Source organism: Ranitomeya imitator, chromosome 1, assembly GCF_032444005.1.
Source record: "Ranitomeya imitator isolate aRanImi1 chromosome 1, aRanImi1.pri, whole genome shotgun sequence".
Lineage (NCBI taxonomy): Eukaryota > Metazoa > Chordata > Amphibia > Anura > Dendrobatidae > Ranitomeya > Ranitomeya imitator.
The window spans coordinates 780,428,433-780,456,317 of NC_091282.1; the positions used below are offsets into that span (position 1 = coordinate 780,428,433).

At 48.9% G+C, this 27,885-nt stretch overlaps 1 protein-coding gene across 2 annotated transcripts in view; it reads right to left on the minus strand.

The window, feature by feature from the left end:
* PPP4R3A (protein phosphatase 4 regulatory subunit 3A) overlaps positions 1-27,885 on the minus strand; it is a 109,550-nt gene that overhangs the window by 27,063 nt on the left and 54,602 nt on the right. The window contains exons 12-15 of one of the 2 annotated variants that reach the window (XR_011315022.1): positions 21,418-21,560; positions 13,331-13,521; positions 13,090-13,249; positions 3,771-3,988 (exon numbers count right to left, since the gene is read on the minus strand). Coding sequence is in view for 1 of the 2 variants with exons in the window: in XM_069736845.1 (XP_069592946.1) it covers positions 3,771-3,988; positions 13,331-13,521; positions 21,418-21,560 (552 nt within the window). In the remaining variant the exon portion in view is untranslated. The remainder of the gene's footprint in view (positions 1-3,770; positions 3,989-13,089; positions 13,250-13,330; positions 13,522-21,417; positions 21,561-27,885) is intronic. The other variant, XM_069736845.1, reaches the window with a different exon arrangement.

Sequence of the window (27,885 nt, forward strand, 5' to 3'; positions counted from 1 at the left end):
CAGGAGAAATTGGACCCTAAATGTTGTTGTCCAATTTGTCCTGAGTACGCTGATACCCGATATGTGGGGGGGAACCACCGTTTGGGCGCATGGGAGGGCTCGGAAGGGAAGGAGCATCATTTGGAATGCAGACTTAGATGGATTGGTCTGCAGGCGTCACATTGCGTTTGCAGAGCCCCTAATGTACCTAAACAGTAGAAACCCCCCACAAGTGACCCCATATTGGAAACTAGACCCCTCAATGAACTTATCTAGATGTGTTGTGAGAACTTTGAACCCCCAAGTGTTTCACTACAGTTTATAACGCAGAGCCGTGAAAATAAAAAATCTTTTTGTTTTCCCACAAAAATTATTTTTTAGCCCCCAGTTTTGTATTTTCCCAAGGGTAACAGGAGAAATTGGTCCACAAAAGTTGTTGTCCAATTTGTCCTGAGTACGCTGATACCCCATATGTTGGGGTAAACCCCTGTTTGGGCACACAGGAGAGCTCGGAAGGGAAGGAGCACTGTTTTACTTTTTCAATGCAGAATTGGCTGGAATTGAGATCGGACGCCATGTCGTGTTTGGAGAGCCCCTGATGTGCCGAAACAGTGGAAACCCCCCAATTATAACTGAAACCCTAATCTAAACACACCCCTAACCCTAATTCCAACGGTAACCCTAACCACACCTCTAACCCTGACACACCCCTAACCCTAATCCCAACCCTATTCCCAACTGTAAATGTAATCTAAACCCTAACTGTAACTTTAGCCCCAACCCTAACTGTAGCCTTAACCCTAACTTTAGCCCCAACCCTAACCCTAATCCTAGCCCTAACCCTAGCCCTAATCCTAGCCCTAATCCTAGCCCTAACCCTAGCCCTAACCCTAACCCTAGCCCTAACCCTAGCCCTAACCCTAGCCCTAGCCCTAACCCTAGCCCTAACCCTAGCCCTAACCCTAGCCCTAACCCTAGCCCTAACCCTAATGGGAAAATGGAAATAAATACATTTTTTTTTTATTTTTCCCTAACTAAGGGGGTGATGAAGGGGGGTTTGATTTACTTTTATAGCGAGTTTTTTAGCGGATTTTTATGATTGGCAGCCGTCACACACTGAAAGACCCTTTTTATTGCAAAAAATATTTTTTGCAATACCACATTTTGAGAGCTATAATTTTTCCATATTTTGGTCCACAGAGTCATGTGAGGTCTTGTTTTTTGCGGGACGAGTTGACGTTTTTATTGAAAACATTTTTGGGCACGTGACATTTTTTTATCGCTTTTTATTCCGATTTTTGTGAGGAAGAATGACCAAAAGCCAGCTATTCATGAATTTCTATTGGGGGAGGCGTTTATACCGTTCCGCGTTTGGTAAAATTGATAAATCAGTTTTATTCTTCGGGTCAGTACGATTACAGCGATACCTCATTTATATCATTTTTTTATGGTTTGGTGCTTTTATACGATAAAAACTATTTTACAGAAAAAATAATTATTTTTGCATCGCTTTATTCTCAGGACTATAACTTTTTTATTTTTTTGCTGATGATGCTGTATGGCGGCTCTTTTTTTGCGGGACAATATGACGCTTTCAGCGGTACCATGGTTATTTATATCTGTCCTTTTGATCGCGTGTTATTCCACTTTTTGTTCGGCGGTATGATAATAAAGCGTTGTTTTTTGCCTCGTTTTTTTTTTTTTTTTTCTTACGGTGTTTACTGAAGGGGTTAACTAGTGGGACAGTTTTATAGGTCGGGTCGTTACGGACGCGGCGATACTAAATATGTGTACTTTTATTGTTTTTTTTTTTTTTATTTAGATGAAGAAATGTATTTATGGGAATAATATTTTTTTTTTTTTTTCATTATTTTGGAATATTTTTTTTTAATTTTTTTTACACATTTGGAAATTTTTTTTTTTACTTTTTTACTTTGTCCCAGGGGGGGACATCACAGATCAGTGATCTGACAGTTTGCACAGCACTCTGTCAGATCACTGATCTGACATGCAGCGCTGCAGCCTTCACAGTGCCTGCTCTAAGCAGGCTCTGTGAAGCCACCTCCCTCCCTGCAGGACCCGGATCCGCGGCCATCTTGGATCCGGGGCTCGAGCAGGGAGGGAGGTGAGGAGACCCTCGCAGCAACGCGATCACATCGCGTTGCTGCGGGGGGCTCAGGGAAGCCCGCAGGGAGCCCCCTCCCTGCGCGGTGCTTCCCTGCACCGCCGGCACATCGCGATCATCTTTGATCGCGGTGTGCCAGGGGTTAATGTGCCGGGGGCGGTCCGTGACCGCTCCTGGCACATAGTGCCGGATGTCAGCTGCGATAAGCAGCTGACACCCGGCCGCGATCGGCCGCGCTCCCCCCGTGAGCGCGGCCGATCGGCTATGACGTACTATCCCGTCCAGGGTCAGATAAGCCCAGGGCACCTCGACGGGATAGTACGTCTAAGGTCACAGAGGGGTTAAAAATATAAAAAATATATAAAAGTTCAAATCACTCCCCTTTCGCCCCAATCAAAATAAAACAATTAAAAAAAAAAAATCAAACATACACATATTTGGTATCGCCGCGTTCAGAATCGCCCGATCTATCAATAAAAACAAAGGATTAACCTGACCGCTAAATGGCATAGCGAGAAAAAAAATCAAAACGCCAAAATTACGTTTTTTTGGTCGCTGCGACATTGCATTAAAATGCAATAACGGGCGATCAAAAGAACGTATCTACAACAAAATGGTATCATTAAAAACGCCAGCTCGGCACGCAAAAAATAAGCCCTTACCTGACCCCAGATCACGAAAATTGGAGACGCTACGGGTATCGGAAAATCTCAATTTTTTTTTTTTTTTTTTTAGCAAAGTTTGGAATTTTTTTTCACCACTTAGATAAAAAAATAACCTAGACATGTTAGGTGTCTATGAACTCGTAATGACCTGGAGAATCATAGTGGCAGGTTTAAGCATTTGGTGAACCTAGCAAAAAAGCCAAACAAAAAACAAGTGTGAGATTGCACTTTTTTTGCAATTTCATCACACTTGGAATTTTTTTACCGTTTTCTGTTACATGGCATGGTAAAACCAATGGTATCGTTCAAAAGTACATCTCGTCCCGCAAAAAATAAGCCCTCACATGGCCATATTGACGGAAAAATAAAAAAGTTATGGCTCTGGGAAGGAGGGGAGCGAAAAACGAAAATAAAAAAACGGAAAAAGCTCCGGGGTGAAGGGGTTAAAAAAAAAAAAAAACTAACAGGTCTGTGAGAGATAGAATTATTGCTGGATGGTAAGTGATCAAATACTTATTTCATGCAATAAAATGCAATTTAATTATTTACAAATCCAACCATGTGATTTTGTTTTTTGTTTTTTTGTTTGTTTTTTTTAGATTCTGTCTCTCACAGGTGAAGCATGCCTACAATAATTACAGACCTCTTCATTCTTTGTAGGTGGGAAAACATGCAAAATCAGCAGTGTATCAAAAACGTATTTTCCCCACTGTATGTGTTACCATATTCCCACTCGTGAGCCAGGGATGTTACTGCCCAATCTCACCTCACAATATGGAAGGGATTAGAGCCAGATTACCCCTTTATTAGGACATCTCTCACCATTCCACAGGATAAGTGTTTGATCACTGAGTGCTCACCACTACAATAAGGGTCACTGGTTCCCAGTTTCTGGGCCAGATGGACAGAATAGAGCAGCAGTGGCACTAGTTTTCTATAAATTTGGGGTGCACCAGGCTTGGCAAACATACGCCATTGTGTGATTGCAAATGTCAATGTACCTTTGTAGTAATAGCTGCCATCTGGGGTGTGCTTTTGGAAACTGATCCAGGAGAACCAGGAGATCCTGGAGAACCAGGTGATCCCGGTAAGTTGCTCGCTGTCGACTGGCTAGTGAGGTTTGTCTTTGTCCCTCCAGAAAAGGAAAGCTTGAAACTTGAACTCTGGCGGCCGGTGAGATTGGTTTTTAGAAGAACCTCTTTTTCTTCACATTCTTTCACTGTAAATTAAGATGAAAGAAGGGCAAAACAAATGTTAGATCATTTTCAGACTCACCGAATGACATTTATTGAACTCACTAAAACGAATACTTGAAAAAAGGGAGAAAAAATATATACGGTATATATATTTTGAACGTCGAGTTACTTTCCTTGATTACAGAGCATGAATCATATCCTTGAAGCAAGAGTGAGTACGGAACAAGTCCACTATTAAAGGACCGGAATAGGGGTTACTGAACGTTCATGAACCTATGTTATCAGAAGAGACATTCTTAAAAATTAAAGAATGTTATCTTTTACAAACATGGTCAAAATTGTTGGTGCCCCTCATTTAATGACAGAAGAACCCACAATGGTCACAGAAACAACATAAATCTGACAAAAGTAATAACTAAAAGATCTATGCAAATGAAACAATTGCTTTTCAACTATGCTACCACAGAATTTAAAAAAAAAAATAAAACTCATGAAATAGGCCTGGACAGAAATGATGGTATCCCTGAAAATAATGTGAAGAAAGGGACATATTAAATCAAGGTGTGTTCACTAACTACCAATACATGTGTCTACAATCTTGGAATCAAGCGAGAGAGCCTGTATATAGGGCTACAGATACTCATTGTGCTGTTTGGTGACATGGTGTGTATCACACTCCACATGGATCAGAGGAAGCGAAGGAAAGAGTTGTCTCAGGAGTTTACAAAGAAAATGAAAGACAAACAGGTTAAAAGTAAAAAAGGAGATTTTTGTGTACTCACCGTAAAATCTCTTTCTCTTAGCCTCTAATTCGGGGACACGGGAATATGGGTGTTATGCTGCTGTCCACTAGGAGGCGACTGCATAATCTGAAAAAGATTAACCGTGGCTCTTCCTCTGCACTATACACCCTTGGACGGCGTCAGCCTTATCCAGTTTTGTGCAAAAGCAGTAGGAGGAACGTAACATGAATAACATAACCATGCCTATAAGAAGGCAACTATGTACGAGCTCAGGAAAACAATATGAGAACTCAACAGTAACAAAAAGGGCAAACGGGGTGGGAGCTGTGTCCCCCAATTAGAGGCTAAGAGAAAGAGATTTTACGGTGAGTACACACAAAAATCTCCTTTACTCTGTCGCCTCATTGGGTGATACAGGACCATGGGATGTCCCAAAGCAGTCCCTCGGTTGGAAGCAATGGACGAATATTGTGCAGACAGGCCCCTATACTTGGGGCACCGCCGCCTGTAGAGCACGTCTACCCAGGCTCGCGTCCGCTGAGGACTGGGTATGAACCCTGTAGTGTTTAGTAAACATGTGTAGGCTAGTTCAAGTGGCCGCCTTACACACTTGTTGTGCCGAAGCCTGGTGCCGGAATGGCCCAGGAGGCCCCTACCGCCCGTGTAGAGTGTGTCATAATACCGGCTGGAAGAGGAGAATTCTTAAGGCGGTAGGCCTCTTGTATGGTGGATGTGATCCATCTGGCAAGGGTAGCTTTCGAAGCTGGCATACCCTTGCGGCCACTTTCCGGAAGAAGGAAAAGAGAATCAGACCTCCGGAAGGACGCAATCCTAGACACATATATACACAATGCCCTGACAAGGTCAAGCATATGCACAGCCTTCTCGACTGTGAACCGGGACCGGACAAAGGGAAAGCAGAGAAATTTCCTCATTGATGTGGAAGTTGGAAACAACCTTCGGAAGGATGGGACCGTACGGAGAACTACCTTGTCCTGATGAAAAGCCAGGAAGTGCCCTCTGCAGTAGAGTGCTGTCAGTTCAGACACCCTGCGTAGCGAGGCGATTGCCATCAGGAAAACCACCTTCTGGGAGAGAAGGCGGAGCGGGACCTCTTTAAGGGGTTCGAAGGGTGGTTCCTGCAATGCTGTCAGGACCAGGTTGAAGTCCCACGTTTCTAGTGGTCGTCTGTAGGGGGGAACCAATCGGGAGACCCCCTGAAGAAAAGTCCTTACTTGCGGCTTGGTAGCAATGTGCCTTTGAAAAAGCACTGAGAGGGCTGACACCTGGCTCATAAGCAAGCCCAGGGACAGCCTGGCCTCCAGACTTGATTGGAGAAAATCAAGTACTTTGGGGAGGGAATAAGGAAATGAGGTCTGGCCACGAGATTCGCACCAGGTAAAGAAAGCTTTCAAGGTATGGTAATAAATCTTGGCAGAGGCTGGCTTCCGTGCCCTGATCATGGTCCTAATGACGTCCGGCGAGAGCCCTGCCTAGGTTAGAACCCAGGTTTCAAGGGCCACTCCGACAAATTGAGGGCCCCTCAGTTCTGGTGGTAGAACGGGCCTTGTGATAGAAGATCCGGGCGGTCGGGGAGGCGCCAGGGGGCGTCTGCTGTAAGTTGTACGATGTCGGCGTACCATGTACGTCTGGGCCAGTCCGATTAGGATGGTTGGAACTCCCTCTGGCTTGATCTTCCTCACCACTCTGGATATCAGTGGGAGAGGTGGAAAAATGTATAGAAGCTGGAACTGGGTCCAGTCCTGAACCAGAGCGTCTGCTACGGGCGACCGCAGATCGTGTGCTCTGGCCATGAAGTTGGAGACCTTGGCATTGAAGTGGGATGCTATTAGGTCCACATCTGGGGTCCCCCAGCGATGGCAGATCTGGCAAAAAATTTCGAGATGGAGAGACCACTCTCCCGAGTCTATTCCTTGTCGGCTGAGGAAGTCTGCTTCCCAGTTGTCCACACCCGGAATGTGGACCGCCGAGAGAACTGACCCTGTGTCCTCCGCCCAGTGGAGGATGTGTGACACTTCTTGCATCGCCTGGGTACTGCGGGTCCCCCTTGGTGATTCACATATGCCACAGCCGTGGCGTTGTCCGACTATATTCTGATGCGAGAGGCCGCCAGTAAGTGATGGAAGGCCCTCAATGCCAGGAGGATAGCACGAATTTTCATGATGTTGATGGGCATGGTCGCTTCCACTGGGGACCACTTGCCCTGTGCACTGTGGTGTAGGTGCACTGCACCCAACCCGTCAGGCTCGCATCGGTGGTCAGAACCTTTCATTGACCTGTGAGAAAGGATTTCCTCTTTGCAAGTGAGGTTGGCTTGAGCCACCAGTGCAGGGACCTCTTGGTTGACTACGTTAGCCGGACCTCCCTGTCGAGAGAGAAAGGGTTCTTGTCACAGGACTTGAGGATGGCTAGTAGGAGAGGCCTCAGGTGAAACTGGGCAAATGGGACTGCTTTTATTGCTGCCCCCATCCTGCCGAGGACTCTCAGAGATCGAGGGGGTTTGAGGAGGAGGATGCGAACTCCTAGGCGGAGAGCTAGTGCCTTGTCCTTGGGAAGGAGCACTAGACCCCTGGAGGTGTTGAATAGCATTCCCAAGAAGATCAGAGACTGACTCGGGGTTGGTGATGACTTTTGTAGGTTGACTAACGACTCAGAGTGTCGATTGTAATTGAGACGCTGATCTCGCAGTCCTTGAAGGTGGGAGCCTTGATGAGTAGATCGTTCAAGTATGGAACGACTACTATGCCTCTGGAGTGCAGGACGTCCATGTTGGCTGCCATGACTTTGGTAAACACTCTGGGAGCCGTGGCGAGTCCGAACGGGAGAGCCATGAACTGGTAGTGGTCCTGGTCGATTGCGAACCTGAGAAATCTCTGATGGGCAGGTGCAATTGGTATATGCAGGTATGCATCTTGTATGTCTATGGAGGCAAGATATTCTCCCTTCTCCATGGACGCAATGATGGCCAGAAGGGACTCCATGCGGAAGTGATGGACCCGTACATATTTGGCAAGTTGTTTTAGGTCCAGTATGGGCCACACGCTGCCTCCTTTCTTGGGAACTACGAATAGATTGGAGTAGAACCCTCGGAAGCGCTCTGCCGTGGGGACCGGTACTATGACTCCTGCTTGAAAAAGCGAGGAGACCGCTTGTCGGAAGGCACGAGCCTTGGCTGGTGGTTTTGGGGGGGACAGAAAGGAAGAATCTGTCCGGTGGGTTGGAGGTGAACTCTATCTTGTATCTGGAAGACACTAGTTCCCTGACCCACATGTGTTCTGTAATCGGCAGCCAGACTTGATGAAAGAGCAAAAGTCGGCCGCCTACGGGTGTGGTGTCTTCCGGAGTCCATAAGTCATGATGAGGAGAAAGTCTGAGATTTTCCTCCTCTGGGCTTAGACTGGCCTGCTTTTGACTGCCAGGTCTTGTCCGACCTTTGTGTAGATGGTGAGTTGTCCCTGCGTGGGGAACGTTAACGATTTTGTGCTGGAGGCAAGACGGACCAGCCCGAGAAGTTCCGAAAAAATCGGAATTGAGTTTGGTTACGCTTCTTGTAGGTGCGTTTAGGTTTCAGTTGGGGAAGAGAGGTACTCTTACCCCCGGTGGCGTTGGATATCATCGTGTCCAACTGTTCACCGAAAAGTCGCCCACTGAGGTAGGGGAGGTGCGTGAGGGACTTCTTTGAGGCTGCGTCTGCTTTCCATACCCACAGCCAGAGGATACACCGAATTGTGATGGCGTTTGATGCTATCCCCGCTACACCCCTTGCTGAATCCAGAGCTGCATGAAGTATGTAATCTGCTACGACTGCTATTTGAACCGCTTGGTCCGACAGCTCAGGAGCGGATGCTTGGAGGCCAGCTTGTACATTTTTTAACTGAAGCGAACGCGGGAGCCAGAGATGCCTCTGCTGCCTTGAAAATTGAACGAGCCATGTGTTCTACCTGCCGGTCTGCTGCGTCCCTGAGGGTTGAGATATCTGGCAGTGAAAGGAGGGTCTGTGCTGCTAGTCTAGAGACTGAGGGGTCCACTTTGGGTGGGTTTGTCCATTCCTTGGTATCCTTCTGCGGGAAGGGGTACCCCGCCTCCAGATATTTGCGATTAGCGAATTTTTTCTCAGGCTGTGAGAGCTGCTTTTTAAGAATCGCCTTAAACTCTGGGTGGTTAGAGAAAAACCTTAGGCGGCTTCAGAGCTCCTTCAAAGGAAATCTTATGTCCTGGGGCCTCTGGTGGCGGATCAGAAATGTCCAGCACCCGATGGATGGAAGGGATTAAGTCCTCAACTAGCGCTGTATTGCTAGGGGGGATTGGGATCAGTGACCCCTCCGTTTCCTTGTCTGAATCGGAGTCACAGATGCCTTCCGAATCCTGTGTATCACTGAGGCATCCCCTGCTGTGTGAGCTGGGGGGGAGGCCTTCTCTGGTCGGGGATTGCGGAGATCTGCATTGTCTGCCCCTGAAAGGGGACGGTCTACATGACCTGGAACTACGGTGTCTCTCCCTAGAGGGGGATGACCGTGTGCTCTGGGATGATGCAGATGGACTTGACCTATGGGTCCGCTTGCGTCCTGACCTAGACGTTGATGTGCCAGGGTCGTCCTGTCACCGAGTCAAGCTCTCCCTTTGCTGGGTAATGGTCATAGCCAAGGCATGACTCTGAGGAGCCTGAAGCAATGTGGAGGTTAGGTTATATATAGACTGCGTCATAGATTGCGACATCTGAGTGACCCATTCCGGCGTGGCATTAGACAACGAAGCATTGGCAGGGGTTTCTTGGGGCTCTGACACAGTAGTCTGAGTGCAGTCCTGGCAGTGCGGGTACGTGCTGCCACTGGGGAGAGCAGTCCTACAGGCTGTGCAGAATGCATAATAGCAGTCCTGCCTGGTTCTCTTGGACCATGAGCCCGGCATAGTGCACAGAGTGCTGAAGGGCTGGCTATGCAGAGGACCCTACAGGGGAGCCTTATAGGGAATATGGATTCACAGCCGAGTAAAACAACCCAGCTGTGATCTTACCCCACCAGTTTGCCCCTAGGTCCAGCGCTGGAGATCCACAGTCCTGTGCCCCACGGGTGACTGGCTGGCCTGGTCCTGCTGACCGGGAGATGCAGGGTTAATCCTTGCTGCAGTAGAAATGGCCGCAGAGGAGAAGAGGAAGGAGGTCGGAGAGCTGAGAAAAAAGGCGGCAAAGCTGTGAAAAAACGCGCCCTTTCTGTCTCGATCCGCCCCTTCTATGACACTGTAGAGCAGTGGTCCCCAACTCCAGGCCTCGAGGGCCGCCAACAGTGCACGTTTTCAGGATTTCCTTAGTATTGCACAGAGGTTGGAATCATCACCTGTGCAGATGATCACATTATCACCGATGCAATACTAAAGAAATCCTGAAAGCCTGCACTGTTGGCGGCCCTCGAGGCCTGGAGTTGGGGACCCCTGCTGTAGAGTGTCATATTTGTCATCTGGGGGGCGGAGAAAAGGTGGCGGCTTCAGCTAGGCCGAAGCCGCAGCCTACATTAGATGCCTGATAATCAGAAAGGCTCCAAGTCGGCACGAAAGTCCAGAAGGGGGTCAGATCTGAACTGGACCCCCCCGGATTTAAAAGCAGGATAGCGGTGGGGCTATAAGTGGAAGGGGGCCCCTGTGAGGGGTCCCCTTGAGGCAGTATAAAGCTGGTGCTGCCGCAGAGACAGGGGCGCAGGGAGCCCTGTGCCTCTATTGTGCCATGCCTGCCTACACTCCCCCCGGCCCCGACAGGAGCAGCTGGGCTGGAGTCCCTGGATGCAGGCGCAGTATGCTGGCCCATTGCTGGGAGTTGTAGAGTGCTGCCTATACAGGCCCTACCTGAGGAGTCTCAACCAAATGCCCCCACAGGGGGATTAGGGAGGGTGCTGCTGTCACCTTCAGGGGGCTTTATCCTCACCTCGACCCAGAAACCAAAAGGAATTGGGGAAGGATGGAGTCTCAACTTCGAACCAGCACCCGAGGGACTGGGGAAGGAGCGACATGGCGAATAGCCATCTCGACTTCAACCGGGCATTCCGTAATAGGGGGCCGAGGAAGGAGCCATGCCGGGAGTCTCACAGGAGACCCACTTTTCTTCATCTGTGATCCCTCGGGAAAAAAAACGGAGTAAAAATTTTTTTAGGTGTGCCTCCTATGCGACACTAAGCAAAAACTGGAGAAGGCCGACGCCGTCCAGGGGTGTATACTGCAGAGGAGGAGCCACGATTAATCTTTTTCAGATTATGAATAGTGTCGCCTTCTAGTGGACAGCAGCATAACACCCATGGTCCTGTGTCCCCCAATGAGGCGACAGAGTAAGTTATAAGACCATCTCCAAGCAGCTTGATGTTCCTGTGAGTACAGTTGCACATATTATTCAGAAATTTAAGATCCATGGGACTGCAGCCAACCTCACTGGACGTGGCCGCAGAACGAAAATTGAAGACAAATCAAAGAGACGAGTAATACGAATGGTAACAAAAAAGCCCAGAAAAACTTCTATATAGATTAGAGGTGAACTTCAAGCTCAAAGAACATCAGTGTCAGATCGCACCATCCGTCGTTGTCTGAGCCAAAGTGGACTTCATGGGAGACGACCAAGGAGGACACCATTGTTGGAAAAAAATCATAAAAAAGCCAAACTGGAAATTGCCAAACTACATGTTGACAAGCCACAAAGCTTCTGGGATAATGTCCTGTGGACAGATGAAAGAAAAATTGAACTTTTTCGCAAGGCACATCAGCTCTATGTTCACAAACGGAAAAATGAAGCATATCAAGAAAAGAACACTGTACCTACTGTGAAACATGTTCTGGGGCTGCTTTGCTGCATCTGGTACAAGATGTCTAGAATCTGTGCAAGGGTACAATGAAATCTCAAGACTATCAAGAGATTCTAGAGAGAAATATGTAGCCCAGTGTCAGAAAGCTTGGTCTCAGTCACAGGTCTTGCAACAGGATTATAACCCAAAACACACAGCTAAAAACACCCAAGAATGGCTAAGAGGAAAACATTGGGCTATTCTGAAGTGGCCTTCTATGATCCCTGACCTAAATCCTATTGAGCATCTTTGGATAGAGCTGAAACATGCCGTCTGGAAAAGGCAACCTTCAAACACGAGACAAGAAGAGCAGTTTGCTCTTGAGGAGTGGGCCAAAATACCTATCAAGAGGTGCAGAAGTCTCATTGACAGCTACAGGAATCGTTTGAGTGCAGTGATTGCCTCAAAAGATTGTGCAACAAAATATTAAGTTAAGGGTACAATCATTTCTGTCCAGGCCTATTTCATGAGTTTTATTATTTTTTTTTTATTCTGTGGAAGCATAGTTGAAAAGCAACGTCTGACTTTCATTTAATCATTTTCATAGATTTTTTATTTATTATTACTTTTGTCAGATTCAAGTTATTTCTGTGACCATTCTGGGTTCTTCTGTCATTAAACGAGGGGTACCAGTAATTTTGAGCACGTGTGTATTTTTGTACAACACACGTTGGTTGAGAAGCTCGAGTTTTATCACCCCCCCCCCCCCCCCAAAAAAAAAGAAAATTTGTAACTGTCGAAGCTGAGGGACATTGTCAATGCCTCATAATACTGTGTGAGAAGTTGTTCCTATTCACAGAGCAACTCATCAAGGTGAGTGCACAGCTAAAAAGCGATCCAGCATTGCCATTTATATCACTGCCATATTGACTAAGCTCAGATTGCCCCTTTATGTCCCTTTTCTCCCCGCACTTCCCTTTGAGAGTCCCTGCTATTGCTATACTGGTAAACAGGGAACACAGAGCAATTCAACCACTTCTATATCAAGATGATAAGAATGTCAGACATAGAAATTTATGAAGAGCTGTGCTCCACTGTTATGTTAAAAAATAAAAAAAATTTCACGAGACATAATTTTTATTTTCAGAAATTTTTCCCTTGGCATAAATTATGGAAAAAGTAAACACAAACAATCTTGACAGCTTTAGAACAGTGCTTGCAAGCTGAATAACAAAAATTTTGCATGCACGCACTCCTTGCCTAAGAGACCAGCCACCGCTACAAAGCAGTACACAAAATTATAAATCAATCCAGTCTTGAGGGCAGAGATGGTTTTAATAAAGAGGTAAATTGCGAAGTTGCTTGTTTTTTCTTTAGAAATGTTTTTCTTTGCAATTTTACCCATGATGATGATGGGACAATGCCTTTAAGGGGCAGGCGATTCTTTGTGGTATTTGTGAAGGATCCCTAATGTAAGGTTGAGCACCTACATAAACCTTCCCAAGTGCTCTTTAAAATAAAATGGTAACATCCATGTCTAGCTTAATAGACCTGATCTGTTTTTCTCTGCAGCATCAGACGTCCATTTCCATAAGTTCTTACCACAAATGCTGACCAAATAACGTTCCTTGTTCCACTGCATCCACTGTCTATGTAGTAACTTCAGACGAGCCAAATGAAGCCAAAGGAACTGGAGCTTATATCTGAAAGCCAGGTCTGAACTGTTCATGCTCCAATTCATTCTTTGCCAAGTTGAAAGTTACTAATATAAAGATCAATGAGTGACCTTGATAAATATATGGCCTCCTCCACATGTTAATGGTTGAAATGGACAAATACTTACATTTTTTTCTCTCCATGAATTTACTGATGGGGTCCATCAGATCGTCACTGCTCTTTATTTTGTCTGAAGGCAGCACCATTGGATCCCCATCCTCCAGATCTTCCTCATCGTTGTTGAACCACATTTCCTCCTCATCCTCTATAGAACGAGCATCTCTACGGTACCGGTGATTCCTGAGGATGGACCGCATGCTACGCAGCAAACCAACATTAATTAGTTCACAAGTCTAAATAATCCTGTAAAGATGGGGATGTGGCAAAGAGCTGATGTGTTAAACCTCTAGTGATGAATATTCACAACTTTATGGAGTTGCTGATCACAAGTCTAACAAAAGAAAATGGAGGCAGCATCAATAACAAGGTTTATTATTTTCTGTGCCTTCTCCATTGCTGTATACATAGTGCTAACAAAGAGTAATAGGAAGCACCAATGACGATTCCTCCTCCATACACAGTCGTCATATCGCTGGATATAGTGACGAGACAGGAGTTGCTGGGTCATAAGAGACCCCGGACAGCTCTGCAATGCAACCAGGAGGCTGCATTTCCCTTGTAATTGGGGAGAACATACCTTTGCCAGTTACAACGGAAATAAGGTAAAAATAAAAATATTTTCATATTTTGTCTTATGTGGCGCACAATGTGTAAAATATATGATAATAAAAAAAACTGGTAAGAAAAACAAAAAAATGTCACTGTCAATCCAAATCGCTGTTACTGGCTCTGCCCCATAAAAAAATATAGATGTGTCTCATATATAAACAATTATGTTCCAGAATGGGATGGCAAATTTTAAATGTATTTTAGTGTTCATAAAAAATAAATAAAAAATAGACACTAATTTCCCTTATTTTTCAACTGACGTCGCCCGTTATCAGAAGGAAAAAAAAAAAACTCATGTAACACGAAAAAATAAATAAATGTAAATTGACTTGAATATACGAATGAGAAAACAGGATTTTTGGTTACTCACCATAAAATTTGTTTCTTGGAGCCTTCATTGGAAGACACAGGAACCATGGGTGTATGCTGCTGCCACTAGGAGGCTGACACTAAGCACAAAAAAGTTAGCTCCTCCTCAGCAGTGCACACACCACCAATCGGCACTAGGTTAATCAGTGAGAAAACAGTCGGAGAAGCAACATGTAAAGAATAACATAGAAGGAAATACACAAACAACCAAACCGTAACAATAGAAAAAAAAGTCAGTACTGCTACCAAGCTTGGGTGGAGGCTGTGTCCCCCAATGAAGACTCAGAGAAACAGATTTTACGGTGAGTAACCAAAAATCCTGTTTTCTTTATCGCTTTATTGGGGGAAACAGGAAATCATGGGATTTTCCAAAGCAGTCCGAGGGGAGGGAAAACAGCACAACTTTGTTCAGGTCAGAGAACTCACCACTGCCACGTGCAAGATTCTCCTACCTAGGCTGGTATCAGCCGACAAGTAGTTATGGACCCTGTAGAACAGGGTTGGTGAACCTCAGGCCCATATGCAGATTGCAGTGACTTTTCATACGTCCCCGGAGTCCACAATGCGCGGGCGGCAGCCGTATCCTGCCAGCTGCCGGCCCGTTAACCCCCAAGTGCACAGTATGCAGCGTTAATTAGAGAACGCTGCCTACCCCTGTGATATTTGTGCTCCCATGTAGTCTTGGTGCCCCCCGGTGATCTCTGTCCCCTCTAGCTATGTGCCCACCCTGTGATCTTCATGACCTCCTCCGCCCCCCCCATCCCCCTGGTGGTTTCTGTGACCCCCTGGTGATCTATGAGTCCCACCCAGTGGGATTATGCCTGCCCGGCGATGCATGTCCCCCCCAATGCTGTATATCCCCCTCCCCAGAGACCTTTCCAAACCTGGAAAAGCAGCTGTGAGAAGCAACATGATCAGTATCACCTAACATCACAGCTGCACCAAAGAGAAGCAGCTCTAGCCGTCACAATAAGGGCCCCCGAATGATGGCAGAAATTTCCAAATGGCCCCCGAATGGAAAAAGGTTCCCCACCCCTGCTGTAGAACTTGGCAAACATGTGAGTCGAAGACCATGTCGCCACTTTGCAAAGCTGTAGAGCGGATGTCTGATGGCGAAGGGCCTAGGAAGCCCCCATCGCTTGGGTAGAGTGGGCCTTAATCCATGGGGGAGGCGCTCCAAGATGGTCGCCTGGATCCAGCGAGGAATTATAGCCTTAGATGCCAGAAGGCTGCTTGGAGGGCCCTCAGGGATCACAGAGAATTGGTCCTCCGGAAGGGGCAGTCCTAGAAAGGTAAATGCAAATCGTCCTGACCAGGTAGAAAAACCACCTTCATAAGAGAGAAGTGGTAAAGAGACCTCCGTGAGCAGCTCGATAGGGGGGACAATTTTGAAAAACAGTTGGCAAATGGGGCTTGCAAATCAAAAAAGCTAACAAGAAAAAAAAACCAAAGTAAAGTTTTTTCTTGTTAGCCAGCTCCAAAGGGGGAATCTCGAGAGTTTGCAGAACCAGATTAAGGTCCCAGTGATCTCCTGGGGCCGATAGGGACGGGCTGAATGAGCCAGTCCTTAAATAAAGGTTCCAACCTGAGAACATGCAGCTAAATTCTTTTGGAAAGGAATAGCCAAAGCAGAGGCTTGCCCTTCAGAGAACAGAGTTAGACCTTCATTAAGCCATGATTGAAGAAAGGCCAGTACAGCAATAAGAGAGAAAACCATAAGTATGGTGTGATCAGTCTCACACCATTAGAAAAAGGATTCCAAGTCCGATAATAGACTTGAAATGATGATAGCTTTCAAGCCCAAATTATCGTCTGACTCACACATTTCAGAGAACCCAGAACGCTCTTAGAACCACGGTCTCAACAGCCATGCCATCAAATCAAGCGACCGAGAATTCGGGTGGAAGATGGGACTCTGAGAAAGAAGATCTCGACTGTCTGGGAGTTTCCAAGGAGCTTCCGCGGGTAAACTGACAGCCTTTGCGTACCTGGTATCCTTCTGGGCCAATCTGGTGCTAATAGGATGACTGGCACCGCTTCAGCCTTGATTTTCTTTAACTGCCTGGGAAGCAGGGGAAGAGGCAGGAATAGATAAGAGAGAGAAAACTGTGACCTGGGTATCACCAGGGCATCACCACCCGCCGTGGTACCCAAAGACTAACTGTGGGACCTTTCTGTTCATCCTGGAGCTCATGTGATCCACATCAGGAGTGCTCCATTGTAAACAAATCTGATGGAAGACATCCTGATGCAGGGACCATTTTCACGCAGCGAGACCGTCACAACTGAGAAAATCGGCGGCCCAATTGTCTAAGCAGGTAATGTGAACTGCCAGAACCATGTTCTCTGCCCAGAAAAGAATGTTAGAGACTTCTGCCATGGCCAAAAGACTAGTTTCTCCCTGGTGGTTGACATATACCACCGTCGTGGCATTATCCATCTGGACTCACACAGGTAGTCCCCTGAGAAGTTCCTGCCAGTGGAGAAAGGACAGAATGGCAGAGAGCTATCTTTCGGCATCCGTGGCAACCAATTGCCAGTGAATATGAAGGAAGGACCAACCCTGCTGAAAGGGGGAGGGGGCAGCCACCAAGTAAGGGACGCCCTGACTCGAGACTAGAACAAAACAGGACGATCCAGGGAAAAAACTCCCGCTGTGGTTGCCAGGCCAAAAGGTAGAGCAACGAATTCAAAATGGTCTTGCCGTACCGCGAACCGAAGTAATCTCTGATGACCCAGAAAAATTGGGACATGGAGATAGGAGTCTTGGATATCCACTGAACACGGGAATTCCTCCATGGAAGCTATTACTGAACAAAGAGATACCATCCTGAAATGACGTAGGCTGATTCTCTTGTTGAGCAAGTTGAGATCCAGGATAGGTTGAGCAAACCCGACCTTTGGATCTGCAAAGTGGTTTGAATAGAAACCTAGAAAATATTCCTGAGATGGGACAGGAAACGAAGTCTGTTCGGAGCAGAGAGGCTAAGGCTGCGGAAAAATCCAGGACCAGGGAAGGGTTTCTTAGTGGCCGGGATGCGAAAAAACGATCTCGGAGTCACAAAATGAATTCTATTTTGGATCCTGAAGATAACTCTCTGATCCTTCGCATCCTCGACAGAGGCGAGCCAAGTGTCCCTGGAGAACAAGAGACGGCCACCCACATCGGGAAACTTCCTGGTTGATAGTGGAGAGTCATGCGGAGTAGAATCTGCAAGGTCTGCTCTTTGAGGATCCGCTTTGCACAATTTGAGGATGCCAGTAGGGTGTTGGTTTGAGGATAGCCTTCTCTTTTCCTTTTGCGCCTGTGGCTAAAGAAGAAAAGTGCTCAGGTTTGGCCTCAGGAAGAAATGAGCTTTTCCCTTCGGTGGCCTCCATCACAATTTGGTCCAGCCTGTTCTTAACAGTCGTGAACCCTGGAAGTGCAGACTGGTCAGAGACTTCTTGGAAGACAAGTCCGCTTGCCATGCCTTTAGCTAGATGATCTTGCGGATGGCCAGTATATTCCTTGACGCTTGAGCTGTACAAGAAGCAGCGTCCAGGGCGGCGGTCACTAAGCATTTTCCCGCTTGTGAGATATTGTCCGCTAAGTCAGGTAACTCAGACGCGGCTCTAGCAAGGCTGCCCTGACGGAGTTGCTTGGCTCATGCAGATATAGAATTTGACACCCATGTGGTGGCAAAGGCAGGGCATAGGGTGGAACCTGATGCTTCAAAGGCTGACTTGGCAAAGGACCACAGGAGTCTGTCATTGGGGTCCTTGTGTAATGCCTGTCCGTAAGGGGGAGGACCGTATTGGTGTATAGTCTGGAGACCAGAGAGCCCACAGCCGGAAACAGTCCAATTTTCGGTGAGATCTGAAGTGAAGGAGCACAGGATACCGAGCCACTTCCCTCTCTGGAAGCATCTGGTCAGGTTTTCCCGCTCTCTGGAGAAGATACCATCAAATTCCTTATGGGGGCAAAAACTCTAGAAGTTCATCTTGTCCATCTGAAGGACACTGCCTGCTTTGAGGGCTTCATGGGAGCATCCTTGATATTAAGGGTCTGGTTGACCACCACAATGAAACTCTCGACCATGTATGTCTCTCAAGTTAGAGACCTGGTCTGAATCAGGCTTCTGAACTCCACTCCGATTCTGGGGAGGATGATTGGGAAGAAGCTGTCTGCTGAAAGGGGCTAGAGAGCGAGCACTTACAAGAAGAACAGAAAGTGCTTGACTAGGGTAATAGGGGCTGAATGGCGAGAGCGCTCTCCTTTAGAATTAGACATGACAGAAGAAGGCAGAGTCACTAACTAATGCCAGATGTTCGGGGACAGAAAAGGAGAATTGCTGAAAAGTCAGTCTGTAGAGCAGAGTTTACCCAGAGGACAGCATAGGAACCATAAGCTGACCTAAGTTCTCCAGTTATGAGGGCTCGGGAATGCTGGATGGAGAGACTAAATAAGCAAGTGAGGCCGGGGCCTAAATAAGCAAGTGAGGCCGGGGCCTAAATTAGCAAGTGAGGCCGGGGCCTAAATTAGCAAGTGAGGCCGGGGCCTAAATTAGCAAGTGAGGCCGGGGCCTAAATTAGCAAGTGAGGCCGGGGCCTAAATTAGCAAGTGAGGCCGGGGCCTAAATTAGCAAGTGAGGCCGGGGCCTAAATTAGCAAGTGAGGCCGGGGCCTAAATTAGCAAGTGAGGCCGGGGCCTAAATTAGCAAGTGAGGCCGGGGCCTAAATTAGCAAGTGAGGCCGGGGCCTAAATTAGCAAGTGAGGCCGGGGCCTAAATTAGCAAGTGAGGCCGGGGCCTAAATTAGCAAGTGAGGCCGGGGCCTAAATTAGCAAGTGAGGCCGGGGCCTAAATTAGCAAGTGAGGCCGGGGCCTAAATTAGCAAGTGAGGCCGGGGCCTAAATTAGCAAGTGAGGCCGGGGCCTAAATTAGCAAGTGAGGCCGGGGCCTAAATTAGCAAGTGAGGCCGGGGCCTAAATTAGCAAGTGAGGCCGGGGCCTAAATTAGCAAGTGAGGCCGGGGCCTAAATTAGCAAGTGAGGCCGGGGCCTAAATTAGCAAGTGAGGCCGGGGCCTAAATTAGCAAGTGAGGCCGGGGCCTAAATTAGCAAGTGAGGCCGGGGCCTAAATTAGCAAGTGAGGCCGGGGCCTAAATTAGCAAGTGAGGCCGGGGCCTAAATTAGCAAGTGAGGCCGGGGCCTAAATTAGCAAGTGAGGCCGGGGCCTAAATTAGCAAGTGAGGCCGGGGCCTAAATTAGCAAGTGAGGCCGGGGCCTAAATTAGCAAGTGAGGCAGGCGAAGGGCAGCGCAGAAGCCTAAAAAGCTGCGGAATAAAAACTGTGTCCAGACAAACATGCTCACACCTACACACTTAGCCCCCAGAGGTTGCAGTGGATTCTTCCAATAACATCCTATGGCCCTTCTTCTCATCGCCTCTGGAATCCTGGAGTCCTTATTAAAGAAAGGAGACCTGTAGGGAAAAAAGGGTACCTCTTCATCTCTGAAGATTACGCAGACGACTGAACCTCACTGGCTTGCAGGGCGTCTGTACATCATGAGATCGTCAGAATCTGGTGGGTTAGCGGGGCCAGGACCATTCTCTGGATCACCTGAACACTCTTGATGTGTTAGGGGCTGGAGTCCTGCCGGATAGACAGATGATAATACAGGGTGTCAGTCCACACCGTACTCTCTGTCTGGTATTACAGTGTAACAGCTAGAAGAGCATAACCCAATAGGATAAAACGTAACACTTACTATTTATATTAAAAAGGTGGACAAAACAGTACAACATATACACAAAGTGCTCACGCCGAAAACCGTGCTCATATTAAAAAACTGGTTTGATCTCACCAATTATGGACGATGGGTACCCAAACCGATGCAAGAGGGTCCCAGGGAGGGTCCAGTAGTTGTGGGGTAAAAATGAAGGAACGGGGGATCTCTGTCCTATATCCCCTGTCGTGCCCCAGCAATGACTCCTGTCCTGACTCACTTCTTGTGGCAGACACCACACAGGACTGTCGGTATCTGGAGGCTATATAGCCACTGCATATAGCTCCAACTCATGGACTATTAATTACATGGACTTGTAAGCTGTATTTGGGCCTGGTGGCCCCTGATGAATCTTCAAGACTGGAGAGGAAACGCGTAGGGAGGAGGCGCTATATCACATCTTACACGGTGGAGGGGCGTCCATAGTGGGGCTGATTTGGGCCTGTCCTTGTCAGGACAGGAGTCATTGCTGGGGCACGACAGGGGATATAGGACAGAGATCCCCCGTTCCTTCATTTTTACCCCACAATTACTGGACCCTCCCTGGGACCCTCTTGCATCGGTTTGGGTACCCATCGTCCATAATTGGTGAGATCAAACCAGTTTTTTAATATGAGCACGGTTTTCGGCGTGAGCACTTTGTGTATATGTTGTACTGTTTTGTCCACCTTTTTAATATAAATAGTAAAAGTTACGTTTTATCCTATTGGGTTATGCTCTTCTAGCTGTTTTTCTGTTATCTACCCAAAGAGTAGTGCAACGGCTTGGTACTTCTAGCTGCAGCTGTTTCATGGTATTACAGTGTGACTGTTCACACTGTATCCCTCCAGAGGTAGAAGAGAACCATCTGAAAAAGAAAAGGGGAAAAGTTACTGAAAAATGAAAACAGAGGTAGATATGGGTCTAGTGAAAGGCCCGTGTCCAACGCCTACTGACACCAAGCTAAGACTGATTAACTTAGTGCCAAGTTGGTGAGGTGTACCCTGCTGAGGAGCTAACTTTTTTTGTGCATAGTGTCAGCAGCATACACCCATGGTTTCCTGCATCCCCCAATGCCCCAATGATTTGATAGAGAAAAAAAAAGCATAGCTTTTTAAGCCTCAAGTACAAAAAAAAAAGTGCATGGTCAGGAATGGAGGTAAATAGCGCAATCTTGAACTAGTGAATAACTTGCAGTCAGCATTACTAAATGAATTTATGGTGTTAGCATGAAGCAGATTCACATCCGCGCTACGCCAGATGATTTATGCATGCTGGACCAATTAGAGTCTAAACTAAAAGCTATAAAATAAATACAAAGGACATTACTAAACATTAAACAATCCTCAGTAACATGGCTCTTGGACACAAACCTGTCAAGTTTGGGGTTGTCTTGTCTTTCACGTTGCTGATCATACCGCAGCTTAAGCCCTTTGAAAGTCTGTACATAGTCCACATCCTCTAATGCTTTCCAGTAATTCTCAATGACATGAGCCGTTAATGATTTCACGTCCTCCTGTAGGTGGGACAAGAATCGTAACCATCAATGAGGTGTAGGGAGCATAAATATTCATGCAATATGGCTTTTACTTTCCATTTCTTGTCACTAGCATTGGTGGAGGACAAGACTGTGGTTATAAGCTATGCCACTAAGAGGTTTGACACTGTTTAAACATTTTTTTATAAAATGTTGATTGTTTGGTAGGTAGGTCTGTTTTAGGTTAGGAGGAGGCATACACGACTACCATGAGGTCTTCTGCACATTTCTTTAATTTTTTATTTTGGGGGGTACCGATATCTCCCACTTTGTATTCACCATTCCAGGTAGGACAAAAAACAGGATTTTTGGTTGCTTACCGTAAAATCTGTTTCTTGGAACCTCCATTGGGGGACACAGGAACCATGGGTGTATGCTGCTGCCACTAGGAGGCTGACACTATGTAAATAAAAAAGTTAGCTCCTCCTCTGCAGTGTACACCCCACCGACTGGCATTATACTCTTCAATTAGTGAGAAAGCAGTAGGAGAAAAATAACAAGGTCGAAAAACCATAACCACAAACTTGAGAACTGTAAACGTGATAACAGTCATAGCACATATAACAAAAACATTGGGAGGGAGCTGTGTCCCCCAATGGAGGCTCCAAGAAACAGATTTTACGGTAAACAACCAAAAATCCTGTTTTCTTTATCGCCTCTCATTGGGGGACACAGGAACCATGGGACGTCCCAAAGCAGTCCCCAGGGCGGTAAAAACAGACTTGCATCAGGTCAGAGGACTCACCACTGCCGCCTGCAAGATCCTTCTGCCTAGGCTGGCGTCCGCCGAAGCGTAGGTATGGACCTTGTAAAATTTGGCGAACGTGTGGATGGAAGACCAGGTTGCCGCTTTACAAAGCTGTAGGGCGGAAGCTCTGTGGTGCACCGCCCAGGAGGCGCCGACTGCCCGGGTAGAGTGAGCCTTGATCCCAGAGGGAGGCACTCTGTTCTTGACCGGGCAAGCCTCCAGAATAGCCGTTCTGATCCAGCGAGCGATAGTCGCCTTAGAAGTCGGCTGGCCTCTGCGCGAGCCATCAGGAATGACGAAAAGAGAATCCGTCTTCCGGAAAGTGGACGTTCTATCCAGATAGATCTTCACTGCCCTGACAAGGTCCAGCTTGTTCAACGATCGCTCCAGAGGATGAGTCGGAGCTGGACAAAAAGAAGGTAGAACGATGTCCTCGTTGAGGTGGAATGTGGAAACCACCTTAGGAAGAAAGGAAGGCGGAGGCCTGAGGACCACCTTGTCCTGGTGGATAACCAAGAAAGGAGGACGGCAAGAGAGAGCCGCCAACACGGAGACGCGGCGGATAGAAGTGATGGCCACAAGAAAGGCCACATTCCAAGACAGAACTGATAGGGAAACCTCCCTGAGAGGTTCAAAGGGGGGAACCCTCAGAACGTCCAGTACCAGGTTTAAATCCCATGAATCCACAGGGGCCCTGTACGGAGGGACCGCGTGGGCTACTCCTTGAAGGAAGGTCTTAACCTGTGGTCTGGAAGCTAAAGTCTTTTGAAAAAGGATGGAAAGTACAGAAAACTGGCCCTTTAGGGAACTAAGAGCAAGGCCCGAATCCAGTCCTGCCTGAAGGAAAGCCAAGATGGAAGGCAGGGAAAAGGACATAGGTGAAACGCGGTTGGACTCGCACCAACGGAAGTAAGCCTTCCAGGCACAATAGTAGATCCTGGAAGACGAAGGCTTCCGAGCCTGAATCATGGTGTGAATCACCCGGGCCGAAAGGCCGGACGCTCTTAGAACTGCGGTCTCAACAGCCACGCCGTTAAACTGAGCGACCGAGAATTCGGGTGGGAGATCAGACCCTGAGACAGCAGATCGGACCAGACTGGAAGGCGCCAGGGAGCGTCCGCGAGAAGATTGACGAGCTCCGCGAACCAAGCTGTCCAGGGCCAATTTGGGGCGATTAGAATGACCGGCACCCCTTCTGCTTTGATCTTTTTCAGCAGTTTGGGAAGCAAAGGAAGGGGTGGGAACAGGTAGGGCAGCCCGAACTGTGACCAAGGAATGGCCAGAGCGTCGACGTCCACTGCGAGAGGATCGCGAGACCTGGAGACGAACCATGGAACCTTCCTGTTCATTTGAGACGCCGTGAGGTCCACGTCCAGAGTCCCCCATCGAAGACAAATCTGATGGAAGACCTCCGGACAAAAGGACCATTCCCCTGCCGCGAGACCCTCGCGGCTGAGGAAGTCGGCGGCCCAATTGTCCACGCCGGGGATATGCACCGCGGATATCACTGAAACCGTTGCCTATGCCCAAAGGAGAATCCTGGATACCTCGGCCAAGGCGCTCCGAGTTCCCCCCTGATGGTTGACATATGCCACCGCCGTGGCATTGTCCGTCTGGATTCGGATAGGAAGGCCCCTGAGAATCCTTTCCCAGTGACGAAGGGACAGAAAAATGGCCCGGATCTCGAGGACATTGATCGGTAAGGTGACTCGTGACTCTTGCGCCGACCAGCGGCCATGTACAGTCAGGTGGCGAAACACTGCACCCCAGCCGAGCAGGCTGGCATCCGTCGTCACCACTTGCCAGTGAACTGGAAGGAAGGACCTGCCCTGGGACATGAGAGGTGACGTGAGCCACCAGTTGAGAGACCGTTTGACTCGGGGGGAGAGTCGGATCGGGCGGTCCAGGGGGAAGACAGACCTGTTCCACTGAGACAGGATGGCTTGCTGAAGAGGTCGAGAGTGAAATTGGGCGAAGGGAATCGCTTCCAATGTTGCTACCATCCTCCCCAAAACCTTCATGGCCGATCGGAGGGAGGGAGGCCGAGGGCCCTGGAGCACGCGTACGTCCCGAAGAAGAATGGATCTCTTGACTTCGGGGAGAAAGACCCTGGTCCGACGAGTGTCGAAGAGCATGCCCAGAAAGATGATGCGCTGAGAAGGAATAAGACAGGACTTCTTCCGGTTGACCAACCACCCGAAACGGGCTAGGGTGTCGAGAACGATGGACAGGCTTTCGTGGGCCTGAGAAAAGGACGGAGCCTTGATGAGGATGTCGTCGAGGTATGGAAAAAGACCCAGACCTCTGACCCTCAAGATGGCCATCAGTGCTGCCATGATCTTCGTGAAGACTCTTGGGGTGGTTGCAAGACCGAACGGCAGGGCGACGAACTGAAAGTGTTCCTGGAGCACCATAAAGCGCAGGAATCGGTGATGTCCTGGAAATATCGGAACATGGAGGTAGGCATCCTGAATATCTATGGAACACAGAAATTCGTGAGCCTCCATGGAAGCGATTACCGAACGAAGGGATTCCATCCTGAAGTGCTTTAGACGGACTCTCCTGTTCAGTAATTTGAGATCCAGAATGGGACGCACTCTGCCGTCTTTTTTCGGTACTACAAAAAGGTTTGAGTAGAAATCTGTGAACCGTTCTTTTTCTGGGACGGGAACGATTACCCCGGCTTTGAGGAGAGACGCGATGGCTGCGAAGAAACCCGGAACTAGAGCGGGATCTCTTGGAGGTCGGGATTCGAAGAAACGATCCCGGGGTCGAGAAAGGAACTCTATCTTGTATCCCGAGGACACAACTTCCCTGACCCAAGCGTCCTCTACCGAGGAGATCCAGACGTCCCTGAAGAGGAGACGGCCGCCCAGCCTGGGAGGTGGGCTGGCTACTAGTCGAGTCATGCCGAGGAGGTCTTTCCAGTCCTGGACCTGGAGGATCTACCCTGGGAGTAGCAAGGAAGGAGTGGGCCTCAAGGATACCGTCTTCTTCTCTTGACGGCCTGTTGCCTCTGTTGCTGCTGGGAGAAGGAATTTGATGCCGCGAAGCGCCAAAAGGACCGAAAAGACCGAAATCGACGTCTAGGAGGAGGGCGTCGAGGCTAGGCCTGGGGAAGAAGGGAACTCGTGCCCCCTGTAGCGTCCTTAATGAGTTGGTCTAGCTTAGAACCAAAGAGACGAGATCCCTGAAAAGGCAGGCTGGTAAGGGACTTTTTAGAAGACAAATCCGCCTGCCAGGTCTTAAGCCAAACGGTTCGGCGGATGGCAACCGCGTTGCTGGACGCCTGAGCCGCACAAGACGCGGCGTCCAGGGAGGCGGAGACCAGATATTCACCCGCGTGAGAAATCTGGTTGGCAAGTTCCGCCAGCTGTCCGGATGGAACCCCGTCTAGGATGCCCTGACGGAGCTGTTTGGCCCATTTGGAAATGGATTTTGAAACCCAAGTGGAAGCGAAGGCCGGGCAAAGACTAGCTGAGGCCGCCTCAAAGGCTGACTTCGCGAAAGATTCTATGACCCTATCGTTAGAATCTTTCAGAGATGCTCCGCTGGACAGTGGGAGAACCGTGTTGGTGGACAGTCTGGAAACTGGAGGGTCCACTGAAGGAGAAGCAGTCCAATTAGCGGTGAGCTCCGGAGAGAAGGGATATAACACGCCAAGTCGCTTTCCTCTCTGAAAGCGTCTGGTCGGGTTCTCTCTTTCTCTAGCCATAATCTCCTCGAATTCCGGGTGAGGAGCGAAAAACTTGGAAGGTGGTTTAGCCCATCTAAACGAAGCCGCCTGATCTGCGGGTTCCGTAGAGGACTCTTTGATGCCACAGGTTTGATTTATCGCTCCAATAAGATTCTGAACCATATCCCTCATGGTAGTGATTTGGTTCGAATCCAGCTCCGAAACATCCTCCGAGGGAACATCAGAGAACGCCTCGCCTGACTCAGGGGAGGAGGATCGGGAGGACGCCGACCGCAGAGGAGGACCGAGTGGCGAGATGGAGCGAGAAGAGGACTCAGACCAGAATTCCTGTCTGGACCTTTTGCGGCTAGCCGTGGACGGCTCGGACGGAATTTCCTGCGACCCGCTGGCTACTGCGGGGGTCTGCAGGGGTAACCGATCCAGCATGGACACCAGGGTTTGAGACACCCGTGTTAAATTGGCCACCGATTGGGACAGAGAGGAGGCCCAGCCTGGGATAGGGGTATCACTCTCGGGCGGATCAGCCGGGGGATCCTGGGAAGTGGGAACAAACGGGTTGCTGCAGGACTGACATATGCAAAGTACTTGACTAAGATAGAAGAGGAAGAAGCAGGAGGACGAGAGCGGCCCCCTTTAGAGGTAGACATTTTGAGAAGGTCCCTGAAGAAAATGCCAGCGGGTTAGGGGGCAGTGGGGCAGAAGGGGGTGTCAGTCTGTAGTGCAGCTACTCACGGACCCGGTCCTGGAAGATGTTCCGCTTGCGGTGGGTCTCCGATGAAAGAAGGTGGAACTCCTGCCCTGAGGTGCTGTAGTCTGAGTGCGGTGGCGATGTGGGGGTCGCGCTGTGTGAGCACCTGCTCCTGAGGAGCGGTGAGGGCCCACAGACGTTGTCCCTGGAAGAAGGGGGCGGAGTCAGCCATAGAAGCGCCGGTGGGCAGGGCACGGAATGTTGGGCGAGAAAAAGCCCGCCCGCAGAAGCGGTAGTGGAGGAGCGCGGGACCGGAAGTAGGCCCCGGCCTAAGCCGGGACCTAAATTAGAGGGCGGCCCTGCCGGAGAAGGGAACCGCGGCGCCGGAGCAGTGCGCCGCAGGGACTGAGTAGAGCGGCAGCCTGCCAAAGCCGCCCGGGAAAGCGGAAGTGGCGGGGTCGCGGCGCCAGAAGTAGGCCCCGGCAGAAGCCGGGACCTAAATTAGAGGCCGGCGCCGCCGGAGAATCGCGGCGCCGGAGCGCCGCAGAAGGTAAGTGGCACGGCATCCTGCCAAGGACGCCGTGCAGACACAGGACGCATTGTGGCCGCCGAGCAGTGAGGCCGTAGGGGGGAGCGGCGCGGCAGCCTGCTAGGCTGTGACTCTGTAAGGGAGACATTGTGGCTGTGCGGCTGCAGGGAGAGCACTGCGACCGCCAATGAAGGAAAGCTTAGGAGGAAAATGAGTTACTGCCCTTGTGGCTGTCCCTGGGATCCCTATAAAACAAACGCCATGAGAAAATCCGCATTTAGGGACAACTATGCCCCCACATTGCGAGGGAGGACCGGGGGACAACTGGAGAAAAGATCCCGGGGGAATGGAGGGGAAATACTCACCTAAACATCCCACGCCGTTACTAACCTGAGGGGAATGAGACGTCCACCGAGCTGTGATGGACGTCCTCGTCTCCTCCAACCGACAGGCTCTGGTAGGCGAGTGGGTGGGGGACGGGGCCAGGACCGGACTTCTGAGCACGCTTGTGTGCTAGGATCTTGGTCCTGGAGAGGGATCTATGAGGATACGGGGTGGCAGTACACGCCAAACTCATAGCCCGCATAGTGGGACTACAGGTGTGACTGTTCACCCTGTATCCCTCCGGAAACCTGAAAGAAA